General features: G+C 48.3%; 1 protein-coding gene across 2 annotated transcripts in view; it reads left to right on the top strand.

Moving 5' to 3' along the window:
• KCNK10 (potassium two pore domain channel subfamily K member 10) overlaps positions 1-18,173 on the top strand; it is an 83,352-nt gene that overhangs the window by 59,931 nt on the left and 5,248 nt on the right. For both annotated transcript variants that reach the window (XM_069736417.1, XM_069736412.1), the window contains one exon: positions 2,998-3,184. In XM_069736417.1, coding sequence (XP_069592518.1) covers positions 2,998-3,184 — 187 coding nt within the window. The remainder of the gene's footprint in view (positions 1-2,997; positions 3,185-18,173) is intronic.

The following is an 18,173-nucleotide window of genomic DNA, read 5'->3' as shown; positions in this document are numbered from 1 at the left end:
TTATATAAAGTGCTCGTTACAGTGGTCTGACACTGCAGGAGGTGAATGGCGAGAATAAAGGCAGCACAGGGATAATACCAACACATTGGGCTAATCCATTATTCACCCTGCATCACGTGTACAAAGCAGCCTTTATACCCCAGTCGTTACTGCTCATCAGCCCTAATGGCGGCACATTTCTGTTGTAGACAGTGACATCAGTTCTTGTGTGATGTCAATTTGGGCAGATCAGAGATATGGAGGTGATTAGTGCAGAGCGATTGAGGTGTCCATCTCTGCTGCCAGGTAAAATTAGGGAGGAGACCTTTCCTTTATTTCATAGTTTGCTACTCCAGTCACAGCCAAAGCTGCTTTCAGAATGATGCTGGTAGGTAGTAGAGTGAGAGAGAATAAAGAATGGGAAAGAATAACAGAGAGCGTGCCTCACTGTGGTGGAGAGCAAACAAGAGCGAGCCAGAGAAGGAAGAAAGAGCGCCCCACTGTCGTGGAGAGCAAGCCAGAGAATGAGAACTAAGAAAGAGCGCCCCATTGTGGTGTAGAGCAAGCCAGAAAACGAGAAGGAAGAAAGAGCGCCCCATTGTGGTGGAGAGCAGGCCAGAGAGTGAGAAGGAAGAAAGAGCGCCCCACTGTGGCGGAGAGCAGGCCAGAGAGTGAGAAGTAAGAAAGAGCGCCCCACTATGGTGGAGAGCAAGCCAGAGAATGAGAAGGAAGAAAGAGCGCCCCACTATGGTGGAGAGCAAGCCAGAGAATGAGAAGGAAGAAAGAGCGCCCCTCTGTGGTGGAGAGCAAGCCAGAGAATGTGAAGGAAGAAAGAGCGCCCCACTATGGTGGAGAGCAAGCCAGAGAATGAGAAGGAAGAAAGAGCGCCCCACTGTGGTGGAGAGCAAGCCAGAGAATGAGAAGGAAGAAAGAGCGCCCCACTGTGGTGGAGAGCAAGCCAGAGAATGAGAAGGAAGAAAGAGCGCCCCACTGTGGTGGAGAGCAAGCCAGAGAATGAGAAGGAAGAAAGAGCGCCCCTCTGTGGTGGAGAGCAAGCCAGAGAATGAGAAGGAAGAAAGAGCGCCCCACTGTGGTGGAGAGCAAGCCAGAGAATGAGAAGGAAGAAAGAGCGCCCCACTGTGGTGGAGAGCAAGCCAGAGAATGAGAAGGAAGAAAGAGCGCCCCTCTGTGGTGGAGAGCAAGCCAGAGAATGAGAAGGAAGAAAGAGCGCCCCACTATGATGGAGAGCAAGCCAGAGAATGAGAAGGAAGAAAGAGCGCCCCACTATGGTGGAGAGCAAGCCAGAAAACGAGAAGAAAGAAAGAGCGCCCCACTGTGGAGGAGAGCAAGCCAGAGAATAAGAAGGGAGAAAGAGCGCCCCATTGTGGCGGAGAGCAAGCCAGAGAATGAGAAGGAAGAAAGAGCTCCCCACTGTGGTGGAGAGCAAACAAGAGCGAACCAGAAAACGAGAAGGAAGAAAGAGCACCCCACCGTGGTGGAGAGCAAGCCAGAGAATAGAAGGAAGAAAGAGCGCCCCACCGTGGTGGAGAGCAAGCCAGAGAATAGAAGGAAGAAAGAGCGTCTCACTGTGGTGGAGAGTAAGCCAGAGAATGAGAAGGAAGAAAGACTGCCCCATTGTGGCGGAGAGCAAGCCAGAGAATAGAAGGAAGAAAGAGCGCCCCACCGTGGTGGAGAGCAAGCCAGAGAATAGAAGGAAGAAAGAGCGTCTCACTGTGGTGAGAGCAAGCCAGAGAATGAGAAGGAAGAAAGAGCGCCCCACTGTGGCGGAGAGTAAGCCAGAGAATGAGAAGGAAGAAAGACTGCCCCATTGTGGCAGAGAGCAAGCCAGAGAATGAGAAGGAAGAAAGAGCTCCCCACTGTGGTGGAGAGCAAACAAGAGCGAACCAGAAAACGAGAAGGAAGAAAGAGCGCCCCACCGTGGTGGAGAGCAAGCCAGAGAATAGAAGGAAGAAAGAGCGCTCCACCGTGGAGGAGAGCAAGACAGAGAAGGGAGAAAGAGCGCTCCACCATGGTGGAGAGCAAACAAAAGCGAGCCAGAGAACGAAAAGGAAGAGGAAGTGTCCCACAGTGGTGGAGAGCAAACAAGAGCAAGTCAGAGAGAACGAGAAGGAATAAGAGAGAGAGCGCCCGCCGTGGTGGCCGGTAATAGAGAGCGAGCTCCAGTGTGATGAATGGTCGTAAATACATTATAGAATGTCGACATGATCAAGTCTTCCCACTAATGGGAGCAGTAGCAGCTTTGTGATTGCAGCTCTGGAGGTGACTAGAATACACTAGATGCCCTCTTCTCCCTCCATTGCTGAGGGCAAACCGGTCACCAACCTCTCCATTACAGTGAGGGCATTGCCAGATCTCCACAAGTGCACTGATCCATGTCCCAACGTTGCCATTATGAGACCCCTGGAGCCCTAGGGTCCCAGCCCTACTTCACTGGAATCACCTACGTTAATGGGTAGAGAGAATCTGAATCAAGCTCCTTCCTCCTAATACTTTGTATCATTTCTCAGCTCTGGTTATGGAGGAGGATGCGCTGCTGATTCATTGTCAGGGGCATTACCATTTCTTTAGGCAGAGGAAACCCCTGACTGTTACCATGGAAACAGTAATAAAATGTAACGCCCCCGACATATCAGATCAGCAAGATTCTGCGCTCGTCGCCTCTGGGTCTTTTACTTTCCCAGGAGGCTCCTCTGAGGCCGAGCATGATGGCATCCCGTCCCTTCCCTGTTACATTAGTGCCTCATTTGCATACAGGCTCATTTACATGTTTTTTATCTTAAAAAAAATATATATATATATATATAAAACCAGGAAAATGCAACAAAGGAGCAAATGTAGAGAAGGATTCGGCTCCTGTGTTCATAGATCTAGTACATGTCCGATGGGAGTCGTACTCCGCTCTAACCCCTAGTATCTGTATCTGACCTCCCCCGTATCCGGTGCCCTCCATTATGCACGTGCAGTAACAATGTATCTAACCAGGAGTCTTTGTTCCAGAAGAAGCAGGTGAGCCAGACCAAGATCCGCGTCATCTCCACCATCTTGTTCATCGTGGCCGGGTGTCTGGTGTTCGTCACCATCCCGGCCGTCATCTTCAAACAGATCGAGGGATGGACGGAGCTGGAGTCCATTTACTTTGTGGTGGTTACACTCACAACTGTCGGCTTTGGGGACTATGTGGCAGGTAGGCGACTGCAAGAACCGCTGCATGTATCTAATCCGGTCATGTGCAATACATCTGCAGCACTGTGCATCTAATCCTTATGTTGGGTGATCATGTCTGAGCTGTGTATCCAATCTCATCATGTGCGAGACGGTCTTTGGGGACCGCAAAGCACTGCTCCCCCTATCATGTACTGCTGAGCCCCCTCTGTATACACATGTTCTGCACAGTGCCCCTCCCCCCGCTATAATAATCCAATGAGCCCATCCCGCCATGAATTATGAATGAGGCACGTGCCAAGGTTAATAATTGGGCACCTACCACTGGGGGCAGGGGGGTCTATCTGCGTTACTGAGCAAAGGTTGAAGAAGCACATGGGAGATGCTCTACAGGAGAGAGGCGGATGCTCCACAGCGGAGGTCACTATGAGGCATACAGATGTTAGATCAGGTTCTTTTTTTTTTTTTCGAATTAGGTTTTGTTTTTTTCCTAGTAAAAAAAATAAAATTATATTATAATATATAAAATTCTTTATTTAACATTTTATTACTTTTATATTATTTTGTGAATTTTAGTTCACTTTTGTCCCATATCAGGTTCTCTTGTATATTTTATATTCGTGTTTATTTTAGGACAATATATAGTTGATCCTTGTTAATCACATTTTGTGTGATGTTATATATTTCTTAAACGGCGTCTTTAGAGTTTTATTATTTTCCATAGTGACATTTATTTTTGTTCTTTCGCATTATATTTTGTAACTTTTATCCCATGTTTTGCATTATTGTGTTACTTTTTATAGCATAGATACAAACGATTTGGATTTTGCATTTATGGGTTTACGGAGAGGAATCAGACGCCATCTTCAGAGTCATTAGATGTTATCTCATCCAATTAAAGCAGCTTTAAATTAATTATGTTCATTCCAATTAGAGTAAGCAGCGAGGCCTTTGAATAAGGGTCTGCGGAGCGATGGAGGCCGGGTACGGCTCTGAGGCATCGCCCTCGTGCTGCACACAACATTATTACTGGAGAAGGAGGTTCTGCTTCTTTGCAGTGTCCGGATTTACTTTAAGAATGAGACATCGCAGACTTGGAGCTGCTCAGATCCATCTGTATTATTAGGTTATAACTATTCTGGTTGATCCTCCCCCCTCCAAAAAAACCCCACACACAAGTGATGCAGCAGAGGAGAGGCGACAATGAGGCAGCCGGCAGACTCAGGAGGAGGTGCGACAATGAGGCAGTCGGCAGACACAGGAGAAGGTGCGACAATGAGGCACCTGGCAGACCCAGGAGGAGGTGTAACAATGAGGCAGCTGGCAGACCTAGGAGGAGGCGCGACAATGAGGCAGTCGGCAGACCCAGGAGGAGACGCGAAAATGAGGCAGCCGGCAGACCCAGGAGGAGGTGCGAGAATGAGGCAGGTGGCAGACCCAGGAGGAGGTGTAACAATGAGGCAGCCGACACACCTAGGAGGAGGCGCAACAATAAGGCAGTCGGCAGACCCAGGAGGAGACGCGACAATGAGGCAGTCGGCAGACACAGGAGGAGATGCGAAAATGAGGCAGCCAGCAGACCCAGGAGGAGATGCGACAATGAGGCAGCTGGCAGATCCAGGAGATGATGCGAAAATGAGGCAGCTGGCAGACCCAGGAGGAGACGCGACAATGAGGCAGTCGGCAGACACAGGAGGAGACGTGAAAATGAGGCAGCCAGCAGACAGGAGGAGACATGACTTTTGGATATGGGATGGACCCCACTCCTTCTTAAAACCACCATTACTACTGTATACCTAGGTACTAAAATAAATACACAAAACAAATTATTTTGGTTGTCAAAATGGCCACAGCTTTTATTCAAATCACAGGATTAAATAATCACAGTAGGAGTCAGGTGGAGTGCTAGTACATTGGGATTCACAAGTACTGCGATATCCCCAGCTGTCTGACATACAGCACCAGGACAGACAGCCATAAAGGGGCGGCATGCAATGGCTTGCCATTCAAGCAGAGTCAGTAAACTTTCAGGACACCAATGACCCTATTATCCTCACTCCTGTGCTTAACCACTGTGCCCACCCGTGAATGATGTTACCATTACAACGTCCTTGAGGCTGGCCACCAAAGCCGAGCCTGCTCACCACCATGAGGTTTAACATCCTCTATTAGTTAAAATTAGTCCACCTTAACTTGTCTGCAACTTCCACCTGACTCCTAAACCACAAAGCTGTGATGGGTTATAAATTCCAAGTCTCATTTGATACTTTTTTTTATTTAATAATTAAATCATTTTTGTAAACTTAAAAACTAGAAGGCCCTGCAAAAGCATTAATGGGACTAAACTTGGCAAACCCCGACTCACAAAGAGTCATCCTAAAGCCTCAGGAGAGGAAAAACCCCCTGTGGAGGAAACCTCCAGGGAACCATGGCTGAAGGATTGCGCTTCCCTTAGGCTTAGAAGGTTACCACAAATAATAACTTATAGCCAATATACAATTGAACCTGGTACAAGCTATGCAATGACAAATACAAAAATACAATAAATCATTTATCATTATACAAGCAATAATTAAAAAGTTTAAGGACAGAGATTATAAACAGTGCGGGAGGGCGGGTAATGTTTCCTCCTGTCCATCCTGTGAGAGAAAGAGGGAGAGCCAGAGTTGCCTCCCCTATATAAGCCCCACCCTCCTCACAGTAATACACCAGACACAAACATCTAAACTTCTTCTTAAATCAAGAACTCTCTTGTTTAAAATCTACACCGCAATACAAACAAAAGCTGCAGGAGTTCTCGGTCCACCCATCCCCAAGTCATGTCCACCTCCATCTAGTCTCCGGTGGTTTCTTGACAATGAGGCAGCCGGCAGACCCAGGAGGAGACGCGACAATGAGGCAGCCGGCAGACCCAGGAGGAGGCGCGACAATGAAGCAGCCGGCAGAACAAGGAGGAGGCGCTACAATGAGGCAGCCGTCAGACCCAGGAGGAGAGTCAGCGAGAGCTCATGTATTCGCTGATCAATGGAAAGTGGTGCAGCCGTCATATGGGGCGCAATGTGCAAAATCTGCAGCAGTTCCCCTGTTTCAAGGTGCCATTTATTATACACCGATCATATCACTATTTCCCAGATATACTGCAACTTATATAATTCATGCGGTAACATCACCACTCTCCAGATATCTACTATATAATTGTCTAAGGGTCACTTCCGTCTGTCTGTCTTTCTGTCTGTCTGTCACAGATATTCATTGGTCGCGGCCTCTGTCTGTCATGGAAATCCAAGTCGCTGATTGGTCGTGGCAAAACGCCCACGACCATTGCCACGACCAATCAGCGACGGGCACAGTCTGGCGGAAAAATGGCCGCTCCTTCCTCCCCGCAGTCAGTGCCCGCTCCATACTCCCCTCCAGTCAGCCCTCACACAGGGTTAATGGCAGCATTAATAGACCGCGTTATGCCGCGGTGTAACGCACTCCATTAACGCAGCTATTCACCCTGTGTATGCAGCATCAATAGTAAAAAGATCTAATGTTACAAATAAAAATAATAATAATAAAAAAAGGGTATTCTCACCCTCCGATGTGCGCCCTCTCCTCGGCAGTGCAAGCGTCAGGTTCCGGAGGCAAGGATGCTATGCGAGAAGGACCTTCCATGACGTCACGGTCATGTGACAGCGACGTCATCACAGGTCCTGCGCTCATAACAACCCTGGGACCGGAAGCTGCCGCGTGCACCGCACACAGGCGACAGGACTACAGTGGGCCCTCGGAACGTGAGTATATGTTTATTTTTTATTTTAAGTCTTTTTTAACCTGTTACATACGTGGCTGGCCAATACACTACGTGGCTGGGCAATATACTACGTGACTGGGCAATATACTCCGTGGCTCTGTGCTGTATACTACGTCGCTGGGCAATATACTACGTGGCTGGGCAATATACTACGTGGCTGGGCAATATACTACGTGACTGGGCAATATACTACGTGACTGGGCAATATACTACGTGGCTAGGCAATATACTATGTGGCTCGGCAATATACTACGTCACTGGGCAATATACTACGTAGCTGGGCAATATACTACGTGACTGGGCAATATAGTACGTGACTGGGCAATAAACTACGTGGCTAGGCAATATACTACGTGGCTGGGCAATATACTACGTGGTTGGGCAATATACTACGTGGGCTGTGCAATATACTACGTGGACATGCATATTCTAGAATACCCGATGCGTTAGAATCGGGCCACCATCTAGTCAGTTATATTAATTGTTATAAATGGATTAAAACCTGAGATATGTATGCTTCATAGTAAATCTCTGGTAAGGCGGGGAGTATCAGCCTCTCTTGGTACATCATCGTTCTCCAGACATCAGTTATATTGTACAGGAGATGACATCATTAAAGGGAGTCTGTCAGAAAGTGTTTGCCCCTACATCATTTGGAGCGCCCCCAGACACAGGGCCACGAGTTCTCGGTACCGGGCCTCTCTGGTTCGGTTCTGAGGCTGTCACAGTGGCTAGACCCGGTCTGCGACCCTGCTAAGGGGCATCCAATAAAGGTGGTACAGTCTATCAGGGATTCGTGACGCCACCTGTGGTGTTCGGTCAGGGTGACCGACGCAGCTGTGGGGTCTGCTGGGGTGATGGAATGGCAGCTGGATGGTATACCTTCCCACAGGTGAAGTATGTCCCCAGGGCTTCCCAGTAAGATGGATGGTGATGGTGTGAGGTGCAGGCAATAACGAGAACACAAGGTTGCAGTCTCTTTACCTCTTTACTGAAAACTTCAGGATCCTCAATCCAGAGCACGCTTAACAGGGCTTTCTGAGACCAGCCGGTCCGATGGGCACTTCCAGAGTTCCCTTTGCAGGTGGAAAATAGGGGCCTACCACTAGCGCCTGTGTGTTGTAGTGCTACTCTGCTGAGCATTCGGAATAGTCCTCACAACTGCTGTTCTCGTTCGTTCGTTCTTTCTAATTCTCTCTCGCTTGTTCCAGATGTTACTAGTTTCTCGTCCCCCAGGTATGTTATGGCTAGGACGCACCCGTATGACGGGAAGGCTCGGAGCTCTTCCGGGACCCTAGAGACGCCCCTCTCCACGCGTTGCCCCCTATGTCTTCGTAGGAAATTTAAGGTAGACAGCCAACCTATAATTAACTGTCCTGCGGAGTTCGAAATAAGGCCTAGAGTCAGTTACTCCCGCGGTGTTCCGGCCACCGGCTACGCGCCTCAGTAGGATGTTGCCTGGGTCTCGCGGCACGACTCCTACTGGCTCTCCTTTGTGCTTGATCTCGTTTCTCACTGTTCCACAATATCCTTCCCTTCCTGTCACTTTCTTAGGATACCGCCGCGGGGTGTGCAGGCGCGGTTCCGTAACATTCTGCTCTGTTCGCTAGGCACCTGCCAGGTTCCCACGCCCGACAGGGACCCCCCTGTGTCTTCTCCCTGCAACACCCCCTGCCACTCGATGTTGCCTGAATCCAACCCAGTCAGCTTCTGACTAACTTCCTATCCAACCCCTAGTTTTACCAGTGTGAGGAGTGGCCCAATAAATAAAGCCTTTTTCTCCCCCTGCAGGCCGGAGTGTGAAGTGTAATGTGTGCTGGTGATACCTGGTCAGTAGAATTCCTTCAGTGCCATCAGACGTACCATCACTCCCCTTAGTGGCAGAGTGTCATACTGCAACGACCAGATCTCTTGGGCGCTGCACTCCCCCCCCGGTTAAATCCAGTACTCCTGGACTGGGAAGAAGAACATCAATACATTTCAGCAAAAGACACACAAAATTTTGAAATGCTTAAAACAAGTAAATAGAACAATGCTTCCCTTTATGGGAGGTGAGGACACTTGAACGTTACAAACAAAAACAAGATTAAATATTTTTAAATAACATTATGATTATAAATAACTCTTATCACCCAGCCGGGTATTCTACTAAGTGCAAATTCTGAACAATAATTTAACTTTTCCTTTAAGGGCGTATAAGCTGAACTGTTATGAAAGGCAATTCAGTACTACAATGGACATAGCGGTCAGAGCACATACAGTGATCTGACAATAACCTAAAATCATAGAACGACCTCTGAGACGTGGGAACTCTGCAGACCGCAATCCCTAATCCTCTCCAAACAACACTAGAGGCAGCCGTGGATTGCGCCTAACTCTGCCTATGCAACTCGGCACAGCCTGAGAAACTAACTAGCCTGAAGATAGAAAATAAGCCTACCTTGCCTCAGAGAAATACCCCAAAGGAAAAGGCAGCCCCCCACATATAATGACTGTGAGTTAAGATGAAGAGACAAACGTAGAGATGAAATAGATTCAGCAAATTGAGGCCCGACTTTCTTAACAGATCGAGGATAGAAAAGGTAACTTTGCGGTCTACACAAAACCCTAAAGAAAACCACGCAAAGGGGGCAAAAAGACCCTCCGTACCGAACTAACGGCACGGAGGTACACCCTTTGCGTCCCAGAGCTTCCAGCAACAAATTAGACAAGCTGGACAGAAAAAATAGCAAACAAATAGCAAAGAAGAACTTAGCTATGCAGAGCAGCAGGCCACAGGAATGATCCAGGGAAGAGCAAGTCCAACACTGGAACATTGACAGGAAGCCAGGATCAAAGCATTAGGTGGAGTTAAGTAGAGAAGCACCTAACGACCTCACCAGATCACCTGAGGGAGGAAACTCAGAAGCCGCAGTACCACTTCCCTCCACCAACAGAAGCTCACAGAGAGAATCAGCCGAAGTACCACTTGTGACCACAGGAGAGAGCTCTGCCACAGAATTCACAACAGTACCCCCCCTTGAGGAGGGGTCACCGAACCCTCACCAGAGCCCCCAGGCCGACCAGGATGAGCCACATGAAAGGCACGAACAAGATCGGGAGCATGGACATCAGAGGCAAAAACCCAGGAATTATCTTCCTGAGCATAACCCTTCCATTTAACCAGATACTGGAGTTTCCGTCTAGAAACACGAGAATCCAAAATCTTCTCCACAATATACTCCAATTCCCCCTCCACCAAAACCGGGGCAGGAGGATCAACAGATGGAACCATAGGTGCCACGTATCTCCGCAACAATGACCTATGGAATACGTTATGTATGGAAAAAGAATCTGGAAGGGTCAGACGAAAAGACACAGGATTAAGAACCTCAGAAATCCTATACGGACCAATGAAACAAGGTTTAAACTTCGGAGAGGAAACCTTCATAGGAATATGACGAGAAGATAACCAAACCAGATCCCCAACACGAAGTCGGGGACCCACACGGCGTCTGCGATTAGCGAAACGTTGAGCCTTCTCCTGGGACAAGGTCAAATTGTCCACTACATGAGTCCAAATCTGCTGCAACCTGTCCACCACAGTATCCACACCAGGACAGTCCGAAGACTCAACCTGTCCTGAAGAGAAACGAGGATGGAACCCAGAATTGCAGAAAAATGGCGAAACCAAGGTAGCCGAGCTGGCCCGATTATTAAGGGCGAACTCAGCCAAAGGCAAAAAGGACACCCAGTCATCCTGATCGGCAGAAACAAAGCATCTCAGATATGTTTCCAAGGTCTGATTGGATCGTTCGGTCTGGCCATTAGTCTGAGGATGGAAAGCCGAGGAAAAAGACAAGTCAATGCCCATCCTACCACAAAAGGCTCGCCAAAACCTTGAAACAAACTGGGAACCTCTGTCAGAAACGATATTCTCTGGAATGCCATGTAAACAAACCACATGCTGGAAGAACAATGGCACCAAATCAGAGGAGGAAGGCAATTTAGACAAGGGTACCAGATGGACCATCTTAGAAAAGCGATCACAGACCACCCAAATGACTGACATCTTTTGAGAAACGGGAAGATCAGAAATAAAATCCATAGAGATATGTGTCCAAGGCCTCTTCGGGACCGGCAAGGGCAAAAGCAACCCACTGGCACGAGAACAGCAGGGCTTAGCCCGAGCACAAATCCCACAGGACTGCACAAAAACACGCACATCCCGCGACAGAGACGGCCACCAAAAGGATCTAGCCACCAACTCTCTGGTACCAAAGATTCCAGGATGACCAGCCAACACCGAACAATGAACCTCAGAGATAACTTTATTGGTCCACCTATCAGGGACAAACAGTCTCTCCGCTGGACAACGATCAGGTTTATTAGCCTGAAATTTTTGCAGCACCCGCCGCAAATCAGGGGAGATGGCAGACACAATTACTCCTTCCTTGAGGATACCCGCCGGCTCAGACAAACCCGGAGAGTCGGGCACAAAACTCCTAGACAGAGCATCCGCCTTCACATTTTTAGAGCCCGGAAGGTACGAAATCACAAAGTCAAAACGGGCAAAAAACAGCGACCAACGAGCCTGTCTAGGATTCAACCGCTTAGCAGACTCAAGATAAGTCAAGTTCTTATGATCAGTCAATACCACCACGCGATGCTTAGCTCCTTCAAGCCAATGACGCCACTCCTCGAATGCCCACTTCATGGCCAGCAACTCTCGGTTGCCCACATCATAATTTCGCTCAGCAGGCGAAAACTTCCTGGAAAAAAAAGCGCATGGTTTCATCACTGAGCAATCAGAACCTCTCTGCGACAAAACAGCCCCTGCTCCAATCTCAGAAGCATCAACCTCGACCTGGAACGGAAGAGAAACATCTGGTTGACACAACACAGGGGCAGAAGAAAAACGACGCTTCAAGTCTTGAAAAGCTTCCACAGCAGCAGAAGACCAATTGACCAAATCAGCACCCTTCTTGGTCAAATCGGTCAATGGTTTGGCAATACTAGAAAAATTGCAGATGAAGCGACGATAAAAATTAGCAAAGTCCAGGAACTTTTGCAGACTTTTCAGAGATGTCGGCTGAGTCCAATCATGGATGGCTTGGACCTTAACAGGATCCATCTCGATAGTAGAAGGGGAAAAGATGAACCCCAAAAATGAAACCTTCTGCACACCAAAGAGACACTTTGATCCCTTCACAAACAAAGAATTAGCGCGCAGGACCTGAAAAACTGTTCTGACTTGCTTCACATGAGACTCCCAATCATCCGAGAAGATCAAAATGTCATCCAAGTACACAATCAGGAATTTATCCAGGTACTCTCGGAAGATGTCATGCATAAAGGACTGAAACACTGATGGAGCATTGGCAAGTCCGAATGGCATCACTAGATACTCAAAATGACCCTCGGGCGTATTAAATGCAGTTTTCCATTCATCTCCTCGCCTGATTCGCACCAGATTATACGCACCACGAAGATCTATCTTGGTGAACCAACTAGCCCCCTTAATCCGAGCAAACAAATCAGATAACATAGTAACATAGTAACATAGTTAGTAAGGCCGAAAAAAGACATTTGTCCATCCAGTTCAGCCTATATTCCATCATAATAAATACCCAGATCTACGTCCTTCTACAGAACCTAATAATTGTATGATACAATATTGTTCTGCTCCAGGAAGACATCCAGGCCTCTCTTGAACCCCTCGACTGAGTTCGCCATCACCACCTCCTCAGGCAAGCAATTCCAGATTCTCACTGCCCTAACAGTAAAGAATCCTCTTCTATGTTGGTGGAAAAACCTTCTCTCCTCCAGACGCAAAGAATGCCCCCTTGTGCCCGTCACCTTCCTTGGTATAAACAGATCCTCAGCGAGATATTTGTATTGTCCCCTTATATACTTATACATGGTTATTAGATCGCCCCTCAGTCGTCTTTTTTCTAGACTAAATAATCCTAATTTCGCTAATCTATCTGGGTATTGTAGTTCTCCCATCCCCTTTATTAATTTTGTTGCCCTCCTTTGTACTCTCTCTAGTTCCATTATATCCTTCCTGAGCACCGGTGCCCAAAACTGGACACAGTACTCCATGTGCGGTCTAACTAGGGATTTGTACAGAGGCAGTATAATGCTCTCATCATGTGTATCCAGACCTCTTTTAATGCACCCCATGATCCTGTTTGCCTTGGCAGCTGCTGCCTGGCACTGGCTGCTCCAGGTAAGTTTATCATTAACTAGGATCCCCAAGTCCTTCTCCCTGTCAGATTTACCCAGTGGTTTCCCGTTCAGTGTGTAATGGTGATATTGATTCCCTCTTCCCATGTGTATAACCTTACATTTATCATTGTTAAACCTCATCTGCCACCTTTCAGCCCAAGTTTCCAACTTATCCAGATCCATCTGTAGCAGAATACTATCTTCTCTTGTATTAACTGCTTTACATAGTTTTGTATCATCTGCAAATATCGATATTTTACTGTGTAAACCTTCTACCAGATCATTAATGAATATGTTGAAGAGAACAGGTCCCAATACTGACCCCTGCGGTACCCCACTGGTCACAGCGACCCAGTTAGAGACTATACCATTTATAACCACCCTCTGCTTTCTATCACTAAGCCAGTTACTAACCCATTTACACACATTTTCCCCCAGACCAAGCATTCTCATTTTGTGTACCAACCTCTTGTGCGGCACGGTATCAAACGCTTTGGTATAACAATGGCAAGGGGTACTGAAATTTAACCGTGATCTTATTTAGAAGGCGGTAATCTATACAAGGTCTCAGCGAACCATCCTTCTTGGCTACAAAAAAGAACCCTGCTCCTAATGGTGACGATGACGGGCGAATATGCCCCTTCTCCAGGGATTCCTTCACATTACTGCGCATAGCGGCGTGCTCAGGCACGGATAAATTAAACAGTCGACCTTTTGGGAATTTACTACCAGGAATCAAATTGATAGCACAATCACAATCCCTATGAGGAGGTAGGGCATCGGACTTGGGCTCATCAAATACATCCCGGTAATCAGACAAGAACTCTGGAACCTCAGAAGGGGTGGATGACGAAATTGACAGAAATGGAACATCACCATGTACCCCCTGACAACCCCAGCTGGACACCGACATGGATTTCCAATCTAATACTGGATTATGGGCTTGTAGCCATGGCAACCCCAACACGACCACATCATGCAGATTATGCAACACCAGAAAGCGAATAACCTCCTGATGTGCAGGAGCCATGCACATGGTCAGCTGGGTCCAGTATTGAGGCTTATTCTTGGCCAAAGGCGTGGCATCAATTCCTCTCAATGGAATAGGACACTGCAAGGGCTCTAAGAGAAACCCACAACGCTTAGCATACTCCAAGTCCATCAAATTCAGGGCAGCGCCTGGATCCACAAATGCCATGACAGAATACGATGACAAAGAGCAGATCAAGGTAACGGACAGAAGAAATTTTGACTGTACCGTACCAATGGTGGCAGACCTAGCGAACCGCTTAGTGCGCTTAGGACAATCAGAGATAGCATGAGTGGAATCACCACAGTAGAAACACAGCCCATTCAGACGTCTGTGTTCTTGCCGTTTAACTCTGGTCAAAGTCCTATCGCACTGCATAGGCTCAGGTTTAAGCTCAGGTAATACCGCCAAATGGTGCACAGATTTACGCTCACGCAAGCGTCGACCGATCTGAATGGCCAAAGACATAGACTCATTCAAACCAGCAGGCATAGGAAATCCCACCATGACATCCTTAAGGGCTTCAGAGAGACCCTTTCTGAACATAGCTGCCAGCGCAGATTCATTCCATTGAGTGAGCACGGACCACTTTCTAAATTTCTGACAATATACCTCTATCTCATCCTGACCCTGACAAAGAGCCAGCAAATTTTTCTCTGCCTGATCCACTGAATTAGGTTCATCGTACAGCAATCCGAGCGCCAGGAAAAACGCATCGATATTACTCAATGCAGGATCTCCTGGCGCAAGAGAAAATGCCCAGTCCTGAGGGTCGCTGCGCAAAAAAGAAATAACAATCAAAACCTGTTGAACTGGATCACCAGAGGAGCGAGGTTTCAAGGCCAGAAATAATTTACAATTATTTTTGAAACTCAGAAACTTAGTTCTATCTCCAAAAAACAAATCAGGAATAGGAATTCTTGGTTCCAACATAGCTTTCTGATCAATAGTGTCTTGAATCTTTTGTACTCTTGCCGAGAGCTGATCCACAAATGAAGACAGACTTCTAATGTCCATCGCTACACCTGTGTACTGAACCACCCAAATGTCTAGGGGAAAAAAAAAAGGCAAAACACAGTGCAAAGAAAAAAAAATGGTCTCAGAACTTCTTTTTTTGCCTCTATTGAGAATCATTAGTACTTTTGGCTTCCTGTACTGTTATGAAAGGCAATTCAGTACTACAATGGACATAGCTGTCAGAGCACATACAGTGATCTGACAATAACCCAAAATCATAGAACGAGCTCTGAGACGTGGGAACTCTGCAGACCGCAATCCCTAATCCTCTCCAAACAACACTAGAGGCAGCCGTAGATTGCGCCTAACTCTGCCTATGCAACTCGGCACAGCCTGAGAAACTAACTAGCCTGAAGATAGAAAATAAGCCTACCTTGCCTCAGAGAAATACCCCAAAGGAAAAGGCAGCCCCCCACATATAATGACTGAGTTAAGATGAAGAGACAAACGTAGAGATGAAATAGATTCAGCAAAGTGAGGCCCGACTTTCTTAACAGATCGAGGATAGAAAAGGTAACTTTGCGGTCTACACAAAACCCTAAAGAAAACCACGCAAAGGGGGCAAAAAGACCCTCCGTACCGAACTAACGGCACGGAGGTACACCCTTTGCGTCCCAGAGCTTCCAGCAACAAATTAGACAAGCTGGACAGAAAAAATAGCAAACAAATAGCAAAGAAGAACTTAGCTATGCAGAGCAGCAGGCCACAGGAATGATCCAGGGAAAAGCAAGTCCAACACTGGAACATTGACAGGAAGCCAGGATCAAAGCATTAGGTGGAGTTAAGTAGAGAAGCACCTAACGACCTCACCAGATCACCTGAGGGAGGAAACTCAGAAGCCGCAGTACCACTTCCCTCCACCAACAGAAGCTCACAGAGAGAATCAGCCGAAGTACCACTTGTGACCACAGGAGAGAGCTCTGCCACAGAATTCACAACACTGAACCCACTAAAGGCCTACTATGAAATACTATAAAATAACTCAACTTTTCTTTCTAGCTTCACCAATGCAGGACCGCCTAGCTCCCGGGCTGGGCCTACTGTCATTGTTTCTCTTCCAACAACCAACTGTCGTTCTACGGTTCTCAGGAGGACTCTCTCTCTAACCCCTACGGGTTCACTTTCAATCTTTCCTGTCCTCAATCTCTATCAACATTATCAAACTTTTCTAAATTTCAACATTATCAACATTTCAACCTTTCCTAAGGCAACATGTAAACATTCCCTTTAAGAGGGAGCCGAGTCTCTAGGAAGTAGTGCAGATTCTCTCTGTCTGCAAGTCCAATGAAAGCAAGACCTTCTGCGTCATGTCCAAAAGCATTATCTTCGCAAAGTCTTCTTTCTTTTGTAAAACCAGTAGGGAGCACCTTTAAGAAGGTGCAAACTATATACAAAACAGTTTTGGAATCATTCACTGTTCATGATCCGGCCGTCTTTGAAACAATGCAAAAAGAAATGCAAAACAATAGGGATCCTGGGTAAACGAAGGGACCCCTTTAAGGAATAACCCTGGACGGGTTTAAGGCAGCAAAAGCAGGAAACAGTTAACTATTTACATTTGTCGGGGTTTCGAGGTTTATTGCTGCGACGGTTGCGGTCTTACCTCGCAGACCACCCCTTTCGGCCGAGAATGGGTGGGACCCCCAATGACATGCGGGGCCTGGTCTGTCTGGTGGTCCGCAGCAGGGGCTTCACCCTCTGGAACCTCAGCTGCAACCTAAAGGACTGCGCATCTCTGAACACCCCTGGCCACCCAGCCGGTCTCCCTCTGCCACCGGGTGTAGGTCACAGCATCCCCAGGCCTCAGGTCACGATCCTCATCGACCGTTCCATAACAGGGCTCCACCTCGCTCCGGTTGACACGGACCTGTAAGGGCTCTCCAATCTCCTGGATGACCCCCCTCTCCTCCTTGGGGTTATAGAAGACCACCACCCCCCACTGTGATGGTGGGACCTTCTCCTCTTCTGTGAGGTCAATCATGGTCACAGGTCGAGGCTGTTTCCTCCATGCCGCCACTAGGCGTTGCTGGTGTTCCGTCACCGGCAGGATCCTCACGTCTGGCTCCTGCGGAGCGCGATTCCCTAGTCGGGTGCGGGGATCTGACGCGGCCGGAGTGGGTAGAGGAGGGGACACGGGGGAGAGACGGATCTCCGTCGGGTGGCCCAACCGGGAACTCACCCGAGCGCGGGCCTCCAGGCAGCACGCCAGCCACCGAGCCTCAGCGGCGGCCACCCAGCCATCAGGCATCCGTCCGCCGGGTTTTCCCTCAGGCAGCTCTGCAACGGTCAATCCCTGCAGCGGCGGTGACTCCGGAGTCGCTGCGGGTGATGCAGGCCTGCGCCTGGCCGGGTCGTCTCCATGTGGTGGCCGGGAAGTCGCCATCTTTGTCCCCTCCTCTGGATCTTCTTCCCGGGCTCTTTTTCGGGGGCGGCTCCGTCCCCACTGTCCCCACCCTCCATAGAGGATGAGAAGGCGGACCTCAGCGGCTGACGAGCCCGCCCTCAGGATACAACAATACTTAGACTGGGCGGCCATTATCTTTCACGCTCTTCAGTTCTTTCACGCCCACTTCCACGCCCTTCTTCTTCTCCTGCGCTCCCTGTGGCACGGCAATGGCGGCAGTTTTGGCGGGAATCTCGCGGCAGATAGCAATACACAGTCTTTGCAATAAATCACAGTCCGAACACGTTTCAATCACAGTTCCAAGGCACACATGACCTGCTTCCCAGGCTTAAGTACGATCCTGTTCATGACGCCAAGTTGGAGCGCCCCCAGACACAGGGCCACGAGTTCTCGGTACCGGGCCTCTCTGGTTCGGTTCTGAGGCTGTCACGGTGGCTAGACCCTGTCCGCGACCCTGCTAAGGGGCGTCCAATAAAGGTGGTACAGTCTATCAGGGATTTGTGACGCCACCTGTGGTGTTCGGTCAGGGTGACCGACGCTGCTGTGGGGTCCGC

Source organism: Ranitomeya imitator, chromosome 1, assembly GCF_032444005.1.
Source record: "Ranitomeya imitator isolate aRanImi1 chromosome 1, aRanImi1.pri, whole genome shotgun sequence".
Lineage (NCBI taxonomy): Eukaryota > Metazoa > Chordata > Amphibia > Anura > Dendrobatidae > Ranitomeya > Ranitomeya imitator.
The sequence above is the reverse complement of the archived record's forward strand: the minus strand, read 5'-3'. Positions and strand labels throughout refer to the sequence as shown.